General features: G+C 44.6%; 2 protein-coding genes across 3 annotated transcripts in view; one reads left to right on the forward strand and one right to left on the reverse strand.

The window, feature by feature from the left end:
• SPPL2B (signal peptide peptidase like 2B) overlaps nucleotides 1-4,355 on the reverse strand; it is a 43,888-nt gene extending 39,533 nt beyond the window's left edge. For both annotated transcript variants that reach the window (XM_018563008.1, XM_018563009.1), the window contains exon 1: nucleotides 4,094-4,355. In XM_018563008.1, the coding sequence (XP_018418510.1) occupies nucleotides 4,094-4,141 (48 nt within the window). In that variant the 5' untranslated portion in view covers nucleotides 4,142-4,355. The remainder of the gene's footprint in view (nucleotides 1-4,093) is intronic.
• A 540-nt stretch (nucleotides 4,356-4,895) lies between these two features.
• LSM7 (LSM7 homolog, U6 small nuclear RNA and mRNA degradation associated) lies at nucleotides 4,896-15,202 on the forward strand. The gene is made up of 4 exons (XM_018563001.1): nucleotides 4,896-4,974; nucleotides 9,178-9,268; nucleotides 11,610-11,681; nucleotides 14,760-15,202. The coding sequence occupies exons 1-4, from the start codon at nucleotides 4,969-4,971 to the stop codon at nucleotides 14,900-14,902; spliced, it is 312 nt and encodes a 103-aa protein (XP_018418503.1). The 5' UTR covers nucleotides 4,896-4,968; the 3' UTR covers nucleotides 14,903-15,202.
• The last annotated feature ends 6,532 nt before the right edge of the window (nucleotides 15,203-21,734 follow it).

The raw sequence follows: 21,734 nt of genomic DNA on the forward strand, positions 1-21,734 counted from the left end.
TATATCTGCTGGGTGGGATGCACAGGAGTATGATACGTGTCAAATTCTATTGGCTAAAGAATCCGCCCACTGCCTGCTGACGCGGCCTTATGGGGAACTAGTCTCTCAGAGACCCCGTCCCGACTGTCAGCAGCACCGGTTGTTACAATGTTCTAGGTGTGATGCATTGTCGTTAATTCTAAATAGCACCCCAACACGCCTCCTGGGCATGCATTGCAGTGCCACACAATGTGCAGTACCACAATAACGTGCATTGCGTTGCCATGCAGTAAAAGAAAAAGTAACGCATGTGCTACTTTTTATCACCACACAGCAATCTAACACGTTATTGGAGCCTGCCCGATGGTGCTTTGGGGTGCCATTCAGAATGAATGGCAAAGCAACGCACCAGCAAACCTAGTGTGTGCTAAACGATTGGATCCCACGCATTTACTGCAACGCTATGGTGTAAATGACCCCTTAAACTTTCCCTTGACAAGGGGTGGTAGCAATCTCTCTTAGGTGAGGCCAATGAGTCATGGATACTCTTATGAAAGCACATGCTGCCTTTTAAATTGCCGTCATCACTTTGTCTCAGTAAGCATACTCTATAACTAAAAGGTGCCCATACACTGGCCGAATTTCGGACGGTTTTTAATGTACCGGCCGAAATTCGCACAGTGTATGGGGCTGTCTGCCCCCTTTCAGCCGGCATTCCTCGACCAGCTGATCCAAGGAGCCGGCTGGAAAATCTTCGTACGATCAGAGCCGGCAGCCAATGAGCTGCCCGCTCTGATCGGGTATTCCGACAGGTGCCAATACAATGTAAACAGCGGCGATTCCTAGATCGACACGCCGTTTGTGTTGATGGAGGAATCGGGTCAATTTTTGTCATTCAGCCCGCAGGCTGAACAAAAAACAAATTGATGGGCGTATGGCCAGCCCGAGGCTTAGAATGTCATGCCAAACAAAACTGGCACAAAGCTAAGGGGCATGTTTCTAAATCAGTGAATGTGACTTCCACCAAACATTTACTGATAGTGAACCAATCAGTGGCATTTAAAAACACACACCGGGGGGATTCATCTGCAGTGAATGTTAGATTCTTGGCTTTAGAAACATACTCCTCATAGAAAACAATATGGAAATATGAGGAGTAATGTGATTTAATGTTACAAAGGATAACACGTAATCACCTGCACGCCATATAGCATAAAGACCTTGCCGGAGGGTTGGTGCATGAAGTGACAACACGGATGGCGCCGTGCCAGATACAGTCCATAACAGAAGTCACCAGCATTCGATGATGTGTGCAAGAAGCATAAGCACTTTTTATTCAATTGTCACATGCATCATACAGCCAACGTTTCGGGCCACGCAGGGTCCCTTCTTCTAGGCAAGACTATGTTGCCCAGAAGGAGACCCTGCATTGCCCCGAAACATTGGCTGTATGACGCATGTGACAATTTAATAAAAAAGTGCTTTACTTCTGAGTTGTCATGGGCAACTGCTCTAGATTCTGTCTGCTCCAGTTTTCATTAATCCCCTTCCATGAGTTCTAGAAAGGGACCATTGCTACAGCACATAAGTAAATATTAGAGAGAAGCATCAAAATGGCTGACACTAGACCTGGTTGGTTATATTCCTTCCCTGGAATTCATGAAAGATACATTCATACAATGTGTAGTGACTGGCAGGTATTCCATACCAGATTAATGCCAGTCACAGCAAGGGTACTTACAAAACAATTGTTCTCCATGTGTCCTGTTCACACTGTGATGCCGCCATCAGGTGAGTTGCAGAAAAATGAAGACATGCTTAATTTTTTCACAAGACACTGGAGCTCGCCTGATGTCAGCACCACGGCGGTAGATAGATGTGAATAAAATGTCACTTTGACAATTCCATAAAATTAGAAGAAAAAAAAAAGTAAACAGTAAACGCAGGGCAATAGACACCAGCCTGCATGGTATAATGGAACATTTTAGCCTGCATTCACACCTGCGTGTTCCGTGAACGTGCACCAAAGCATGCATTTTCATGCTCGTTTGGCATGCATTCACGGAAACACAACACACTTGCACTGCCATTCATTTGTGGCCAGGAAGACGTGTGTTTTTGCTCCGTGTTTGTGTGTGTTTTCATACGTGCAAACGCGGAGCAAAGCACACGTCTTCCTGAGGAACACGTCCTGCAAAATCTGCAGAACGTGTGTCGCAAGATCAGCTACATTATCTTTTTTGCTGCGTTTGTGGCACGTTCAGGCCCCATTGAACCCAATGGGGATGCACAGCAAACACAGCACATGAACGTGCAAACACACACGTGACAATGACGCGCTGGTTTGAATGCGGGGTTAGCGTGGAGGCCTGTGTTAACATACCCAGAGTGTCGTAGATACTCCTTAGAAATCTGTCTCTCCCCTGTGCAACAAATGGCACAAGTTGCCACAGATTAATTTGTAATATGAACATGACATGTATGTGAGCAGGGCAGAATTACCTCAGATAGAATTCAGTCTGTGACACAATACTACATGTGTAAGATAATTTACCTCAACAAGGAAGAGGTCTTATTTACCCCCCTTTTACTTATCACCGACATGGCGGAATTTCTTAATGAATTTATCGCAGTCATAGCGCCACAATGTAAAAGTGTCACACTGAAGAGCTGAATTTGTTACACGCGTCAGAAAAAGCAAGGCAACTGTTGCACGGCTTTCATAATTTGATGCAGGATTTTCTAACACGGGCATAATCCCAGAAAAGTGGCACAAATGCTTTATTGAATCATCCCTTCATATGTCGATGGACACTGCGTGACCTCATTAGGCATTCAGGGGTGGGCAACTCCAGCTGTTGTGAAACTACAAGTCCCATGAGGCATTGTATGACTCCCAGAGGCAGAGGGATGATGGGATTTGCAGTTAAAGCACAGCTGGAGGGCCGGAGTTGCCCACCCCTGCACTGGTTGGGGGAAGAATGGATGGGTTTTCCTACTATAGTGATTGTTCCCCTCAAAAAGTGTAATACTGGCAGCGTCTGCTGAGGCCTGGTTCACACCTGGGCATTCCGAGAACGTGCAGCGATCCGCGCATGAGCGGTGCCATTATTTATTAATGGCACCCCAAACACAGCCAGCAAATCACGTGGGTTTCTGCGTGTGCAAATGTACAAACATGGAAGAAAAAAAAAAACATATCCCGCGTGTTGCAGAAGCACCTTATATTTATTACAAATATTTATATAGCGCCGACAATTTACGCAGCACTTTACATAGCTGCACATTCACATCATGTATGACCCCATTGAAATGCGCAGCAGACGCGTCTCCCAGGAATGTGCAGATGTGAACCAGGCGTAAGTGATAGGCATGTATGTCTGGGCAATATAAGCTGCATGTTTATACTACAATCACAAATGCTCCTTTAAAAGGAGAAACGGGTCAATCACAAGGCAACATAGGCAGGAGTCTACGCCTAGTGTCCAAGGGGCCCAGCTACAACACGGGATGACAACCTCGGCATGCCAGCTGTGGGAAAACTACAAATCCCATATTGCCGCTGTGAGTCATGCCTGTGGCTTAGTCTTGCAAAGCTTCATGGGACTTGTAGTTCCACTACAGCTGGAGTGCCTGGGTTGCCTACAATGTTGATGCAGAGAGGGATAGAATAACACATCAAAGCAGTGCACCGGCGTGTCACTTCACAAGGGAGGATACAAAGCTATAGGCAGCTGGTGTCTGATGGAGCAATGCCAGCACAATACAACTGGAGCAGCTTCTCTGTGCTTATGACAATCCACATCCATTAAAGGGATAAGGGGCCCCAAGCTGCTACCTTGCCTAAGGGCCCCATTTCGCCCTAATCTAGTTCTGATCTTTCAAGCACCATAGCGTCTCTAGTATGAAGCAAAGGCAACCGATCACAATATTTGTAGCATGGAAGTTTGGATTATGAGGGAGCCTCCCTCATCCTCAACAAGAACAAACATACAGGTCAGAGAAGAAATCGGCGATGTCGGCGATCACATCACCACCATATAATCAGCGAGAAGACAAAAGGGCATCAAATGCCGCCTCCCCCTACACCCAGCTCGGCCTTCTCTGCACTCACCTTGGCCAATGTTGCCGCCCAGGTGAGGAGAATAACGGGGCTCTTCATTCTGGATTTGCTGTCGGTGCCCTCAGCACCAACAACACTGCTAGTCAGCTGTTACTCAGTCAGCTCCATACTCTGCACATGCGCACTGAGCAATTGCCGGGTTGTGCCCAGGCCCAGCCTCCTGTACTCCTCCCGGCCTCAGGGATAGGGGTCCCCGGCCGGGAGTGGAGGGGGAGAGTTATGACGTCATCACACTTATCCCCGCTTGCACACTGCCTTCAGCATACTGCATATCACGTGCACTACAAGAAGGTACCGGCAGGGGGCATTTATCCTATTGCTAGATGTGCGCACTATGCTTTTCATTTTCCTATTTTCTCTCTACGAGGTGAAACGTCAGGAGAACTATTTTATAACATTGTTATATTAAATCGCTATATTTATATGACTATAAAAACGAACATACGGCGTTTGGCAGGAAATACAGTTGGGCGAACAGACGTGCACTAGAGCGCAGCTGCTTAGTACATTTCATTAACACAAGGCGGCCATGTTTGCGAAGGCTGAAACCCATTTAACTACAGGCTTTGTGCCTCTTTAAAATGGCTCTTGTGTTGAAGACAGAAATAAACATCGTTAGGAGACCAATTGCCTGGATTTCGGACGCTACCAAAAAATAGGAGGCAAACATATGATTTTGTGTTTAATACACACACGCATTGTTAGTTTTTTTGAGAATATCATAGAAAACGTTTACATTTCTCCCTGCGTAAAGAGACCGAAGACAGGATGAAGATTAGGTGATGTGTCTGAAGTAGAATATTTGGTCACCCCCATGAAATGGTTAAAGTGTCAGCTACCGGGCCGGGAGGTAAAGGCGCGGAAAGATGGCGGTAAGTGTTGGTGGAAATGGCAGGGCACAGGAAGTGATAAAATGTTATGTTTATATGGCAGCATGTTTACTGTTCAGTAAAATAGGACACAATAATAGGAAGTAGACTGTGTGGTTATTCCCAACCAGCCTTTGCCTTCTGGACTACATGGGACTTGTTATTGGCATGTGTTGGGTAAAGGGGGAGTCGTTGTCTGTGTAACAGTTGCTGCATTGTGAAGCTTGCTTAGACTAGGCCAGAACTGTAGCACATGCACTGTTTGGGCTATGCTGGTAGTTTAGCTGGACATGGTGTTCTGCCGTCATTTCATGCTTTCTCAGTTCTGCCATATATCTTGGAGTGCACATGTGTCAAACACAAGGCTCACTGGCCAAATCCGTCCCGCCAGGCCATTTCATGTGGCCCTGCAGCTTCAAATTTTTAAACTGAAACCGACATTGTAAACAGGTGACGGACTTCACTGGTCCCCAGCAAGATCCCGGCAGCCTTCCTGTGAATCGTGGCACCTGTTTGCAGATTTTGCAGCAAATCTGGTGAGACTGCACAGCCCTCCTAAAGCTCACCACACACCTTACAATCTGATAGTACAGTTTCCTTTAGATTTACCAGCAACTTTGTAGTGCAAGAGCTTGCTGGATTGAATGCAGCTTGATTGTATAGACTAGATAGGTGCTCATATTACATAGTTTTAGTAGATCTCAACTTGATTGTATGGTCAGATTATAACGTGTGGTTAACATGTGACCCTGCCCAGCCACCGGAGAGTCACCATAGACCCTGCTCAGCCACCGGAGAGTCCGCACAGCCCACCATAGACCCTGCCCAGCCACCGGAGAGTCCGCACAGCCCACCATAGACCCCGCACAGCCGCCTGAGAGTCCGCACTATTATGGTATTTACCATTATCCTAGACTTCTAGTTATTAATAATAAGTGAATGCAGAGGCAATTATTTAATATGATAGAGTAAGTAGATATATTTATATAGTCTTAAGGTGGCCATACACTTTACAACCATCGCAAGACCTTTAGTCTTGCGATGGTTGTAAAGTAATTAAAAAAACGTACGATCTGCCTATCTTGGACAGGCAGATCGTACTCTCGATCATCGCAAGCCCACCCCCCTGAGGGGCGGGCTTCCGATGACCGCAATGCTGAACGGGTGGTGTGCGCGTGCGCACACCGGCCCGTTTGGCATTTGTCTCCCGAGCACCGTTCAAACCAGCCGAAAATCGTACGATTTTCGGCTGCTTTTCTAGCGTGCTCCTCAGACAAAAAACGTGCGACCGTACTGTAGAAACGGTCGCACGTCTTCGTTCACACTGTTTGATTCTCGTACGATCGCGGGATTTCCCGCGATTCTCGTATGAGAATCGAGCAGTGTATGGGCACCTTTACAGATACAGCCAGCCCTTTGAGGGCAACCATAATGCTGACACCGCCTGTGAATAAATTGAGTTTCACACCCCTGATGTAAATTATAAGGGCTTGTTCACATCAATAGTGATGATTGGTGTTTTTCCTCAACTAATTAATGCCAGTCGCTGCTAGGACACCTACAAAACAATTGTATTCTATGTGCTCTTTTCACACCACAATGTGGGTGTTATGTGTGGTGTGGAAGAATGCAGACATACTGCATCTTTTTCTGCAGATCAGCGCACCACACCACGCTGCTGTGCGGAGATCTAAATGCACAGTCTTCAGGGGTGGGCAAACTGGCCGTCCAGCTGTGGTGCAATTACAATTCCCGTGATGTATTGCCAGACTCTGACAGGCACAGTCATGACTTTCGAAGGCAGATGCATTATAGGCTTTGTAGTTTCACCACAGCTGGAGGGCCAGAGTTTGTCTACTACTGTTAAAATAAATAACAAAAAAAAAAGTGTGACGCACATCGCACTACTTTGCCACTAGACCTCACACAGCACACTAGCCCAAGCCCTATATTTTTGCATGTAGGCTAGTGTGCTGAGTAAGGTTCAGCAGCGGGGGACGTTGTTTTGACGCGCTATTTCAGTGCATCACACTGTTTTTTTTTCTTTATTTGAAGCGTACCCTCCGTTCACTCCATTCAGTGTTGTAGTGTGAACAGAGCACGTAGAAATTTTTTTTCTGTGTGCCTTAGCAAAGACTGCTGTTTATCAGTTGCTGAAAAATACCAGTCATCGCTTACAGTGTGAACCAGCCCTAAAACTTGACGGATTAGTGGTGCAGCTAGTCTGAATGAGCCCCAAATCAGCAGAGGGCTTGTTTATAATGATCTTTATTTACCAAAGAACTTTGTGCAAATGTGTTCTTATCCCTTGCAGTGGGGTTACTCTCACACAACATGGGTTAATTGCTCATTTTTGTCTAGGTTAAAAAAAAAGTTACATAGTATTTGGGGTTGAATAAAGACATGCGTCCATCAAGTCCAACCCATATAGGTCCACGCATCATCTCATTCTTAGGGATACTGGTATCCCTGGATATTACGGTCCCTCAAGAAATTGTCCAAACGTTTCTTGAACAAATCTACACTCTTGGCTGAAATCACTGCCGATGGCAGTGAGTTCCAGACCTTAACCGCTCTTACTGTAAAGAACCATCTTTGCCTATTGTGCTGGAATTTTTTATTATACTCTAGTTATACTCTAGGGCTGCAACCAACTAATCGATTATGAGAATAGTTGTCAACTAATCTCATTGATTAGTTGGTTGGATCCCCTTGCTCTCTCCTCTATGCTGGGAGGAGGGCACAGCAAGCAGTGGGCGGGTGCAATAGCCAGCTACCTGCTGTATTTATATTTAGCTGACGTCTGTGGAATCTTGCCACTGGCAGCTTTCATTCCCTGGCTGAAACTATTCAAGCGCCATGTGCTTACAATACAATTATTTAAAAAAATTATAAAAGGTGGGAAAAGTAATTTTCGGTTTCAACGTGACAAATTCTGCTGCGGGAGGTGCGTTGCAGGTCCATTCATTTAAATGGCAACCCAAACGCACCTACCACATTGTGATCATCCGCACTGGAACGCACAGTACTGCAATGCCGTGCGTACCAGTGCAGTGTGAATGCAAAAAATTGTGCATGCTGTTTTATTCTGAAGTAAACCTTATGTTTGTAACACTCCATGTGTGTATTTTATTTTAAATTAAGGATGGTATCTATGTAATTAATTTATCAGAAAAATCGAAAAAATAATCGGCCAACTAATCGATTATGAAAGTAATCATTAGCTGCAGCCCTATTATCCTCACGAATTGCTGAGCCTGCTTCCTGCTTCTTTGGCCATTCAAGTGTGTATCCTCCTATGCTGCACAGATAGAATGCTCCTTAGCGTCCTCATTAGGGCTGCAACAACTAATCGACATAATCGATTATAATCGATTATTGAAAAAGTTGTCAACTTTTTCAATCATCGATTAATCGGCTTCAGATTGGTTACATGTATATACACTGCATAGAATGTGAGGATTAGACCTCAGCAGCAGAGGGCAAGAGAGGCACACTCACTTTCCTAAATTGTGGGTGCTTCTCAGCATCAGATGCGGCTCTGCACACACAGATGTGTCATCCATTTACATGTCTTTAAACAGGTTCTGTGAATGAAGAAACTACAAGTCCCGTGTGGCAGCAGAGGTACTTGTAGTTCTTTATGGGATACAAGTGCAGTGGTGTCACCACTCTTGTAGTCCATTCATACTTACTCCCATCCATGTTACTTAATGTCTGTACCATGCTATGGACATGGATGGGATGAAGGATTTGCACTACAGCCATGATCCACTGTTCACGCTTGCAATGTTTTACTGGTTACAATGCAAAAAAAATAATAAATGCACATTTTTTCTTAATGAAGATGTGTGCAATTATTATTTCAAATTCTTTTTTTTTTTTGTAAGTGGACTTTGCCAGTGTGAGACCATACACTTCCATGTGGCCACTAAGCAGTGCCTATTTCATATTGTTATTTCTGTATTATTTGTAGTTGCCGTGGGTGTAGTTTAAAGTAGATCTGAAGTCAGAGCTCCCAAATTAGTGTATGTATAGCCAAAACATGTTTTGTTATTTTGGGATGCAGCAGGGAAGAGAGCTTATATTTTGAATTTGTTTTTTTTAGAAGCTGAAATAAAGCAATGTCTCTTTTCTGATGCTTTTTGTCACTTTATTCTCAAGTAGCAGAAAGGTTAAATATAATTTTTCATTTACCCTGTCAAGGATAAAGAAAAGAAGAAAAAGGAAAGCATACTTGACCTCTCCAAATACATAGACAAGAACATTCGAGTGAAATTTCAAGGTGGCAGAGAAGGTATGTATGTAAGAACAAACAGTGATTACCCTGTAACTGTGAGAGATTCATGGTTTGCTCTCATCGGGTCGGCTCTTGGTGAAAAAGGGACAAAGCACTCTGCTTTTGTCAATTTCCGATAAGGATCAAATTTAGGAAAGTAGCTGTTTGAGAACAAATGTCTCCTGACTGATTTGTTAGGCAAGCCAAATTACAGTGTTGGCTTGTAATCTCCTGTAATTACTAGGGATGTTCAGATACCAGTGCTGATACTTGGCATTTTCACGAGAACTACCAGGGTTGCAGCTTGGACCTAGCTCTGGTGCTCCACCTCTGTCCTGAAATCATTAGTCTGTATTGTTTTAGGAAAACTGTTACATGGCAATAAACAAAAATGTATTGGTACTCGTATCTGTGAGTACTTGGACAAGTATCAGTACTTGTACTTGTAAAACTGGTATCGGTGCATCACTTAAATATATTTATTTTAAAAATGTATACATTAAAACTGAGATGTACAAATCACAGGAGCTCCATGTGCTCCTTACAAATGACAGCTGCCTCCTAACTTTTACATTTTTCTCTAGTCTAGTCTTGGAGCTCGAAAAGTATCTGTACTTTTACTGAGTACGGTACTTGGCATTGTTGCATCCCTAGTAATTACCATTTGTTAATTGATAAACTGACCACTGTGTAACCTGCCAACATGTTTTGTTATATGAAGCATGTTGGGCCCTTTGCATTATTACATTACATTACACGCAGTGTATTTTGAATGGCATCTCAGTATACCTAGGCAACTCGACACAACACACTTGGGCTGCATAAAAAAACGCATGTCTGATGAATGGTCTGAGCACGGCTTAAGGCATGTTAACTTGTTGCAGTATGCTCTAGAGTTCTGGCCAGAATACTGACAGATAAGGCCCCATTTACATGGGGACATATGCCATGTTCTGGGACTCCTGTGGCAGCAATCCCAGGTGTCTCCATTCAGATGTGGCTGCTGTACCCATTCAAGTAAATGATAGTGTGACAGCAGCTGCACCGGTCAGCGGCAGTCGGCATGTAATCCTACATGATGCGATTTGGAATAGATCATTATCACTAAGCGCTGGATAGATGGCTTGCACTGATAACAGCTGGCACTACATGGTGGCATAGGTCAGTCTGTCACAGGTTTTAAGTACCTGGCTAGAAGCTGTCCTCTTGCTGGCAAAACGCTGGCTGTGTGCTGACAGGAAGTGGTATCTGCACCTGCTCTGTCCACTCACTCTATGATTATCCAGTGGTTTCTGAGATTGCAAAACCTCCTATGCCTATAACACAAGTGCAACGCTTCTTAAATGGCCAAAAAATGCTATAGGAGCATTGACCGAGCATTTGAGGGGCGTTTCAATACACTTCAATGGATGCATTTGTCCAGCGACAATTCCTCCAGAACGTGACATGCACTCATGTTTTTGACACGCAGCAATTCAATATACCGCTAACACCCATGTGTGAACAGCACTGGGCAGTTGCTATTGCTTTATCCCACATGGGCATTAATAGCGTTAAAAATGCATCTCTAATGCTGGGTTTTAACACATGTGTGAAGGAGGCCTACTTGCAGGGCATTTTGCACGTGTTTTTGATTGCTCCCTAATGCCTTGAAAATGGCTGTCGAATGATTTCCTAACACTATAAGCGTGTTAATCAGCCTTGCTATTTCATTAAATTCTCAATGTACATGTGAAAGAACCCTTAAAGAATTTCAGGTTTTTTAAAGCTTTGAATAGAATTGATAAGAGTTGCGACCCCCATTCTAATATTTATTGCTGTTTGTCTTTATCCTGTTGCGACATTTTCCTGTACCTCCTGCTGTGTCACTGGAACAGGAAGTGAGCAGTATCTTTCTGGTAGTAAAACAGACAGCAAAAAAAAAAAAGCATTTTTGTAGTTAGGAAGGGCTACTGTAACTTTTTTTTTTTTGGTGTTTGTTTGTGTGTGTGTGATGTCTGACATTCTGTTTAGTAGGCCTACCAAAGATTTACTGATTGGATATTCTCAGTAGACATTGAGGGGAATTTATCAAAACTAGAGCAGACAAAATCTGGAGCAGCTGTGCACGGCAACCAATCAGCTTCTCTCTTTTATTTTCAAATCTTAATTGAACAAACTGATGAGAAGCTGATTGGTTGCCATGGACAACTGCTCCAGTATTGATAAATTACCCTTATTGTGTTTTTTATTGATCTGTTTACACATACAGTGCATTGTGGAACTCCTCAGATTAAAGCTTTGTTGCTGTCTTTGTGATCATTTTGCAGTTGCATGTCAATTTGCTGCCAACACTTTTTTTTTATTTGTGTTTTAATAGCAAGCGGAGTCCTGAAAGGATTTGACCCTCTACTGAACCTTGTGTTGGATGGAACCATAGAGTATATGAGAGGTGAGTGTAAAGGATGTCTCTTAGGGCCTTTGATGGTAGGATCTCTAAATCTGAGCTCTCAGTTCAGTCCAATATTTTACAGTGTGGTCTAATGCATCAAAAGCCAATAGCAAGGGGCAGAGCTAGAAACTCTTATCTCTAATCAGGATGCAGGAGTACTTTAGAGACATAACAAGTTTGTAAGTGGATTTTACAAATTCATCCAAAACTGAAACACTGCTGTTTAACATTGTAAACTTGTTTTTGGTTTTTTTAGCATGCATTGTAAACTTTAAAAAAAAAAATTTTTAATATTTAATTTCTAAGGATCTCCGATCTGTTCCCTGTGTCCTTCAATGAACGGAGAGAAAAGGATTTTACGGTGAGTACCAAAATCCTATTTTTTGTTACTTTTTCATTAAATATTTTTTAACTTTACTGTCATTCGCTCTGGGGAAATATCAGGAGCCTAAACAGACCCCTGATAGTTCCCTTTTTCGAATAGAAAAATATTGAGGACACGAGTCTCTTTTTCTGCAGGCCCTGTTATGAATGAACAGGAAGCCTCTATACTGAGTGCTCCTGTCCTTTCCTAACCTGTAGCGATAGTATGTTTACCATGTCCACAACCATGAATGAACAGGAAGTGATGCACAGCACTTTCAACTGAAAGATGGTACTTTCGGTATTTTGCCTAAAGTACCACGTTCGGCCGAAATGTTGGTGCATCCCTAGTTTGGAGTACTTCTGACGTTGTGTGTACTCCCCTTTTTTTTTTTTGTACCGTTCAGAGATTAAGCCTTTGCGAAAGAAGCACTGGGAAATCAGTTTGGTGGTAAAAAGGTGCATTTGCACTACTGGGTTTCTTGAAAACTCACATTATTTATTCTAAATATGTGAAGGTGCGTAGTAGGGCTGCAACTAACGATTATTTGGCCAATTAAATATTTTTTGTTAATAGTTAAATATTAGTTATTTGATTATTAAATATTTAATACATATTTAAACATTTAATTAAATAATTGATGGACATATCATATTCATTCATTCTTTCTGCACAGCTTTCATCCCTGGCATATGTCACAGATAGACCTTGTGCAGAAAGGAAAACATTACCAAGTGGACTTCTCTCTTGGACTCCTCACCAGACGCTTTTGTCTGGGGGAATCCGATTAGTTGCACCTTTTGAATCCGCATCCTGACGCGCGGATTCATACGTGTGAGCCGATTGGCTAGAAATTAAATCTATTCTCTCACCACGCTCAGCTCTCGCCTAGCTGAGCGCAGGAGAGGATATTGCTGGACACGCTGCATGCGAAGCTCCGTGTACCGCCATTTGCCTTTGCTGCGCGCAGTGTGTTCCCTGCCTGGCCATCGCCCCCATCTTTGTGCCCGGGACATCTGCACTTCTGTGTCCCCCTCCCCATCTCGGTTATTACGCCACTCACGGCATGTACACGCATCACACACACACGAAGCGCCTATCACACACACAGTACACACATAATGCACGCATAATCTGCGCAGCGCCCATCACACACATAATACACACAACGCACATAGTATAGACCAGGGGTACCCATTAGGTCAATCGCAATATACCAGCCGATAGCAAAGCGATCCATGGTAGATTGCGTTGTCCTGGCTTCTCTGGGTCCTCGCTGCTCTCCCCCATCTGTATGCAGCGGGGATTCGAGGAGAAGTGAACAAAGCACTGTGGGGGGGGGGGCGGAGGAGATAATTTCAGAACTTCCTGTGCCTCCCTGCTGACACAGGCTCTATACACTCTGCTTAGTGCTCGTCACAGTTCCCGGGCATCTCAAAAGCTGTGCAGTAGGCGATTCCGCCGGGTCTCCTCAGCTCTTTTCCCTGGACCGCCCAGCCTGTCCGCACCCTTGAGGTGAGTCCAGGAGTGGTGTTGGTGTGTCTGCCTGCAGCGGGGAGAGGGAGGATGTGAGGAGCTGCAAGCAGCCCAACTAATCGATAATGGAAATCATTGACAACAATTTTAATTATTGATTTTTATCGACTTAGTCGATTAGTTGTTCCAGCCCTAGTGCTTAGCTGTTTACACATTCATTCTCTCTTGCTCTCTTAAACCTTGTGGAAACCAGGCTAAGATGGCCTGCAGAGAGGGTCTGCGTGATGGCAACCATGTAAGTACAAGATATTAAATTGTGTAGCTGGACATAGGGTTCTTGAGAGTGACATGAACAGTAAAAGTTGTAAGATTATTTTTTTTAGGCTTTTTTCTTTTCTGTGGAAATTCTGCCTATGTTTGTATAATGCTGGAAATGCAATATAGCTGGTTGTGGCCAGTTTGAAACCTGAGATGTTGTGTGGATTGCCCACTACTGCTCGCTACCTTTTTTTTTTAAGCGTCCACAACCTATACTGCGGTTCTTACAAGACTCTAGACTCCTCATGAAATGCCTGAGCTACCCACCTGCTCCCTGGGACTCTGTTATCATGCAGCACAGCAGTAACCCACCCCATCCTCTGGACTTTTCAATATGCAATGCATAGTGGATGTTTTAAACGTACCTTATCTCTAAACATACCTAATTTGTATTAAAGGGATTTGTTCTTATGACATGCCGTAGCTACAATTGGTACCCAAGGTTGCGATTAGTCCATACGTGTGTGTGTGTCCCTTTCCTTCCTTCCTTTCCATTTGCTACTACTCACCTAACCCCACCCTCCCTCTTGCTATGGTTATCTTTTTGTCTACACTGTACGTCATTGTAAATCCATAAACTGGGTTATATGTTGTTGCAAAACATGGCTATCTAACCATTGTATAATAAATCTGTCAAACGGTATCATGTTATTCAAGTGATGACCTTACCCCTAATAACATTGACATGAATAAAAAAAAAAAGCAGAAAAAAAGAAACTTCCACAGTGTGTAATGCATATCAAATAAACCTTTATTATATATTGTAATAGTTGCTTGTTTTATTTATAATTTAGCGCAGTGAAAGATAATAAACATTGACAGTTTTTCTAATAAAACAAATCAGCATGTTTTCATACTGCCATAAATGTACTTGAGGTATTAAGGCATTACCATACAGTATATTCTTTTATGTATTCTAGATCCAGATGACCAATACAAATTAACAGAGGACACACGACAACTCGGACTTGTTGTTTGCAGAGGGACTTCTGTGGTTCTTATCTGCCCACAAGATGGCATGGAGGCTATTCCAAACCCTTTCGTTCAACAGCAAGATGGTTAATATTTCTATAAAGAAAGACCATCCAAACAGATTCCATTGGGATGCACCATACTTCAAGTTGAAGACTTTTCTGTTTTTAAGATGAAAAAAAATCCCAACAATTTTTTTTGTGGTGGCAGAAATGAGCCATGTACAGTAAGTCAGGACTTGCTCTGTAAGTTAAATATACTTTTGTATTGGTCACTCTTTATTTTACAGTAACAGTGTGGCCATGTTTTGTGTTTTGTATTTTTTTTCATCATCGTGAGCATTTTTGATGGTCCACTGTATTACATATTTGAAATAAAACTTCACGGAATTACTTTTGTCCCAATTACCTTAATTTTGTAGAGCTGGCAATATTTGTCAGTATCATACTGTTTATTTTTAAATTGCTTGTGTTTTTTTGAGTAAACAAAACAAAACTTAATCTGTATTATGTGTCTCACTTTTCTGAGAAAGGATGTTTACTTTCTTAAAGCAAATTAGTACTGAGGAAAAAAGAAGGCCTCCTCTTCTGAAAGAACTTCAGAAATTGTGATCTCTGAATTTCCTTTCCAGGTTAAAGGGGTTCTAAACCCTCCGTTATTTTGCCTTTATCTACTGCTAGGAAACGGTAGATAAAGGCAAACAGTTTTTTTTTTTATTTTAAAGCTTTAACAGCGGTTTAAACTTATCTTGTTTTGGCTGCGCGCTCCCGCCTGAGAAAGCAAAACTGTTCGGGCGGCCGCAAAGCATCTTGGGGCGGGCGCATGCGCAGTTCGGATTTTCGGGCGGGAGACGAGCAGAGACACAAGTGTATGAACGCGTGCACCCGCATGCAGACATCGCTGGATCGGAAGTGCCTGCAAGCAGAGAGGAGTCAGCGCTGGATCGGAGAGCCGCCGCACCGCTGGAGGGACAGATGAAAACATCAGGAAAGAAGATCGGATTAAGAAACATCATTTAAGGTAAGTGCTAACATGAACATTGGGAGGAGGGAAACATTTTTTATCCTTTTAATGTCACTTTAAGGATACAAAAGCTTATGTCCAACACAGCTGCGAGTTCCAGAATTTGTGACTAATACAGCTCACATGGTACAAAGATGTTAAAGTGTTTCAGCCCGCAGGGGGGTTTTAATCATAGATACCAGGTACAAACTAAAAACATGTTTAAATATCCTTGTGTCTCACAAGGGAGGGGAAGTACCAAGTTACAACACACCTGAATCCACTCAGAAACCCACCACCGGTTAGAAAATGCATTTAAAATGAAACTTCAACTTCATGAGGACGGCAAAATCATACATTCCAATAGCTGAATTGCATTCAAGTATGTATACAAAAAGCATATTAAATACCCTAGTAATACATTGGAAGAACAGATTACACTCTTTTACTTTTTACACCTCCGCCAACTGCATGTGAACAAAAAGGGTGTGTACGTAAACGACGATTGCGTCACACATTTTAGGTATCGCTGCAAAAGTCAGTGTGGGAACAATAATTCCAGGGTCATAATTTGCTGTTTAAACAGATGAGCAGTAGAAGCTTTTAGGGGCTGTTCACACCGTATGCAGTGCGTTCTGGCCGGAACGCACTGCATCGCATTGCGGCCGGCTCATTATTTCGTGGGGGCGTGGCTGGCCATTGAAGTGAATGGCAGCGTAGCCACGCCCTCCAGCCGCAATGGGATCGCAAGGCATGTGTTACCCTCGTGCGATCCAAATAATGCTTGTATCATTTTCGATCACACCAGACGGCAGGCACAATGTGCCTTGTGATCCCGTGCGGGCGATCGCATTGCGGCCAGAGGGCGTGGCTACGCTGCCATTCACTTCAATGCCCAGCCACTCCCCCTCCTGCCCCACGAAATACTGAGCCGGAACGCACTGCATATGGTGTGAACAGGCCCTAAAAGCGTCGCCTATGGACAATTTAGAGTACCATAATTTTTCACCATTGCATGGCTGCACACAATTTTAACACTTGACATGTTTGGTATCTATTTACTTGATGTAACCACATTTTTTAAAATATTTTACCAAAATTGTTTCCTAACTATTAATTTGATAAACATTTGTGCAAATATAGACATAAAAACCATGCAGTTTTCAGAATAAAATATATATATATATATACACATACACACACTATATTGCCAAAAGTATTTGGACATCTGCCTGTACACGCACATGAACTTTAATGACATTCCAGTCTTAAGGTCCCCACACACCTTGCAATAATCGTACGATAATCGCAGGAAATCCCGCGATCGTACGATTATCGTAAGGTGTGTGGAAGCCGTGCGACCTCTACTACTGTAAGGTCGCACGACTTTTAACTTACGAACATGTTCGAAAACCCGCCGAGCATCGTACGATGTTCGGTGGGTGTGTAGCATGTTCGTAAGATAAAAGCCGGCTGGGCCGGTGTGCGCAAGCGCACACTGCCCGTTCGGCATTGCGGTCATCGGAAGCCCGCCTCTCAGGGGGGCGCAGCTTGCGATCATCGCAAGTACGATCTGCCTGTCCAAGATAGGCAGATCGTACGTTTTTTGAATTGCCTTATAACCATCGCAAGACAAAAGTCTTGCGATGGTTGTAAGGTGTGTGCCAAGCAAGGCCAAACCCCCCACTTGCTGACAAGTCTCCAGTTTTTGCCTAGCGCTGTTGCGTTGTCAGGGAGTTTCGATCGTGGGCTGCCTGGACAATCTGCGGGCGGAGTTGTACTCTTCTCTGGTGACGGCTCTGGAGGTCACGATGCGGTCCTTGGAGGAGTTTGGTTGGCTCCTCAACCTCCGGAGGTCTTGCCTGGTGCCTGGAGTATCTGGGCCTGGTTCTGGACACTGTTGCGGCCCGGGGTTTTTCTCCCTCAGGACAATCTCCTGAAACTCCGTTCCAAAGTCCGGCTGTTGCGGAGACGCCGGTGGTCGCCCATTCGCTTTTGCATGCAGGTCTTGGGTCTCATGGTGGCCTCCTTCGAGGCGGTGTCCTTTGCACAACACCACACCAGGACTCTGCAGAGGAACATCCTTGGACAGGGACATTCGGGTGTCCTTGCGGTGGTGGCTTCAATCTCCGGCCTTGGTGCGGGGGAAGTCTTTCCTTCCTGTGCACTGGACGGTAGTCACCACGGACGCCTGCCCTTGGGGCTGGGGTGGAGTCCGGGGCTCCTTGACCGTGCAGGGTCGTTGGTCGCTGGAGGAGTCCCGTCTGTCGATAACTGTGTTGGAACTTCGGGCGATTCGCCTTTCTCTCCTTCATTGGTCGACCCGGGTTCAGGATCTGGCGGTTCGAGTCCAGTCGGACAATGCAACCGCGGTGGCGTACATCAACCGCCAGCGCGGTACATTAAGCATGGCCGCAGGTCGAGAGGTGTTCGGGATTCTCTCCTGGGCGGAGAATCAGGTTCTGGCACTCTCGGCGGTCTACATTCCGGGAGTAGACAATTGGCAAGCCGACTACCTCAGTCGACAGTCGGTGGACCCGGGAGAGTGGTCACTGCACTTGGAAGTTTTTCAGCTGCCCTGTCTTCGTTGTGGAATTGAGGTGGAATTTCTGGCATCTTGGTTCAACCGGAAGGTGGACAGGTTCATGGCCCGGGCTCAGGATCCCTGGGCGGAGGCGGTGGATGCCCTGGTGTCTCCTTGGGGTCATTACGGTCATTTAACCGGGGTCATTAAGGTCATTTATGCCTTCCCTCTACTTACACAGTTACATAGTATTTGGGGTTGAATAAAGACATACGTCCATCAAGTCCAACCCATATAGGTCCACGCATCATCTAATTCTTAGGGATACTGGTATCCCTGGATATTACGGTCCCTCAAGAAATTGTCCAAAAGTTTCTTGAACAAATCTACACTCTTGGCTGAAATCACTGCCGATGGCAGTGAGTTCCACACCTTAACCACTCTTACTGTAAAGAACCCTCTTCGCCCATTGTGCTGGAATTTTTTCTCCACCAACTTTAGGTGGTGGCCTCTAGTCTTTGTAATGGAGTTAATCTCAAACAGTTTGTTGCCAATGTTGCTGTCACCATTGAACATCTTGTACATGAAAATCATATCCCCCCTTAATCTCCTTAATTCCAGCGTAAACATGTTTAAGGTAAGAAGCCTTGTCTCATAGCTCTGGTCCTCCATTCCCCTAATTAGTTTTGTTGCCCTCCGCTGGCTTCTGCAATGGATCGCGGCCGAGGATGTCCCCGTCGTCCTCGTGGCCTCGGAGAGCATGGTACGCGGACGTGGTTCAGCTGGTGGTGGACGTCCCGTGGTGGCTTCCTCTGTGTCCAGATCTTCTGTCCCAGGGACCTGTGTTCCATCCTTCTTTACAGTCGCTGGCTTTGAGAGCCAGGTCCTGAAGGACCGGGGGTTGTCCGCTGCGGTCATTTCCACTTTGCTCAGGACGCGCAAGAGGGTTTCTTGAAAGATTTACCATCGCACGGGGAGGGCCTTTTTTGCCTGGTGCCCTGTCTCCGCATTTGTTCTCCATCAGCAGAATTCTTGCATTCTTGCAGCGCGGGGTGGCTCAAGGGCTGGCCTTGAGCACTGTTATGGGTCAAATATCTGCATTGGCTGTGCTTTTCCAGCGACCTTTTGCGTCTAATGCTCTGGTTCGCACTTTTGTTCAGTGGGTGACGCACATTGCCCCCCCTGTCCGCTCGCCTTTGGCGCCGTGGGATCTGAATCTGGTGCTTTCGGTGTTGCAGGAATCTCCGTTTGAACCTCTTCTGGAGATTCCGCTAATTTCTTTGTCTCAAAAAGTGGCCTTTTTGGTGGCCATAACTTCCGTTTGGCAGGTGTCGGAGTTGGCTGCCTGGTCCTGCAAGTCTCCGGTGCTGCTTTTGCATAGGAATAAGGCAGTTCTCCGTCCTCGGCCGGCTTTCCTGCCTACGGTTGTGTCGGTATGCCATCTGAATGAGGACATTCTCTTACCTTCCTGTGCCCGAAGCCGGTTCATAGGAAGGAACGTGCGCTCCACTGTTTGGATGTGGTTCGCGCTCTCCGTGTTTATTTGGAAGCTACGGCTTCTTTCCGCGAGGCCGATTCCTTGTTCGTGCTCAAGGAGGGCCCTCGTAAGGGCCGGGCCGCGTCGGCGGCTGCCACCTCTCGGTGGATTCGTAATGTTGTTGTTCAGGCGTACGCCGTTAAGGTGCGTTAGCCTCCTTTACCTGTCACTGCCCATTCTGTTGGGGCTTCCTAGGCCTTCCGTCATGGGGCCTCTGTTTCTCAGGTTTGTAAGGCCACTGCATGGTCTTTTGTTCACACCTGTATTAAGTTTTCAAGGTGGATGTGTTAGCATCGGCTGGTTTGGGGAGCAAAGAGTTGTAGGCGGCTCTTTGAGGGTTCTTTTGGGTGTTTGATTGTTGTTAACCATCCCTCAGTGTGTACTGCTTGGTGAAGTCCCTACCATTCAGGATCTACGATCTGTTGCCCTGTGTCCTTCAATGAACGGGAGAGAAAATAGGATTTTTGTACTCACCGTAAAATCCTTTTCTCTCCAATCATTGAAGGACATAGGTCCCGCACTCTATATTGGGTGTGTACTCCTAACTGCTTGTTACTTACTGGAGACTTGTCAGCAGGTGGGGTGTTTGGCCACCAGCAGGGGCCGCCCCTAGGCTGGCTTTTTCTTTTGTTATGTGCCTAGCGTCCTACTCCTGCAGGTGGCGATATACCCTACCATTCATGATCTCCGATCTGTTGCCCTGTGTCCTTCAATGAACAGAGAGAAAAGGATTTTACAGTGAGTACAAAAATCCTATTTTTGGGGGAAGGGGGTGAATGTGTTTATAGTCATTTTGTTTCTATAATTTAGGCCTTGTTCACACCAAGCGCGTTCCAGGAGCAGAGCAGTTACAGACCGGATCAAAACTGCGTCCAATGTATTCCAATGGTATTTTGGGCTCTAGTTCACACCACAGCGTTCAGTTCCAGAGCATGTAAAAAAAACTGCAGCAAGCCCTATTTTAGCTGCTTTTGAACGCATGCAAACGCATCAAAAATGCAGGCAAACGCCCTGGAACGCACTGAAAGCCCATTTTAAACACACAAAAAATGTTGTTACCAAAAATGGCCTGGAACGCATCAAAAACACAGCAAAAATGCGGCACAACCCACTGCACTGCGTGTGCAGAAACTCATACAGATCTGGTCTGCATTTGGTGTGAACAAGCCCTTAGTGTCTTTTATATTTGTGGGAGGGGTTTCCATTAATTGTGTATGATTGCTTTTTCATTCTTTTTTTTATTATTTTTGGTAAATGAGGGTCTTTTTTCATGGCACAAGAACAGGTCCAGGGTTGTTTAAAGTACATTTAGGAGCCATTTAAAGCTCATTGCACCCTAAAAACCAACAACAACCATCTTATTTTCACCTCCCCCTTTGACTCCAATGTATTTCACCATCTTCACCACCATTTTTAGCAAAAATCTAATTTTTGCCAAACATTTTGTTTGTTTTGTTCAATCAAGATACTATTGTTCCCCATAGTTCCTGTGTGTGTTGTAAAGTAGATACCACTCCAAGCTCGCTCCCATGAGGGACTACAATCTCAATACAAATTAGTAAACTAAACATGAGATTGTAGTCCATCACGGACTACATGAGCTTGGAGTGATAGCTACTTTACAACACACACAGGGACCATGGGGAAGAAAAGTAGTCATCCTCCAGAAGGAAGGACAGTGTCAGCACCAATTCAGAGATGATTTGAGGATCTACAGCTGAGTGATACACAAATAAACTACAATTTTGTTAATAGTTAATGTACTTGAATTAATTTTTAAGATTTAACTCCTGAGTTTAGTGTCACTTTAAAGTGTGGCTTTATGGACCAAGGGGAACCAGAGTGATACACAATTAAGAT

Source organism: Nanorana parkeri, unplaced genomic scaffold (assembly GCF_000935625.1).
Source record: "Nanorana parkeri isolate BGI_ZX_2015 unplaced genomic scaffold, ASM93562v1 scaffold621, whole genome shotgun sequence".
In the NCBI taxonomy this organism is placed as follows: domain Eukaryota; kingdom Metazoa; phylum Chordata; class Amphibia; order Anura; family Dicroglossidae; genus Nanorana; species Nanorana parkeri.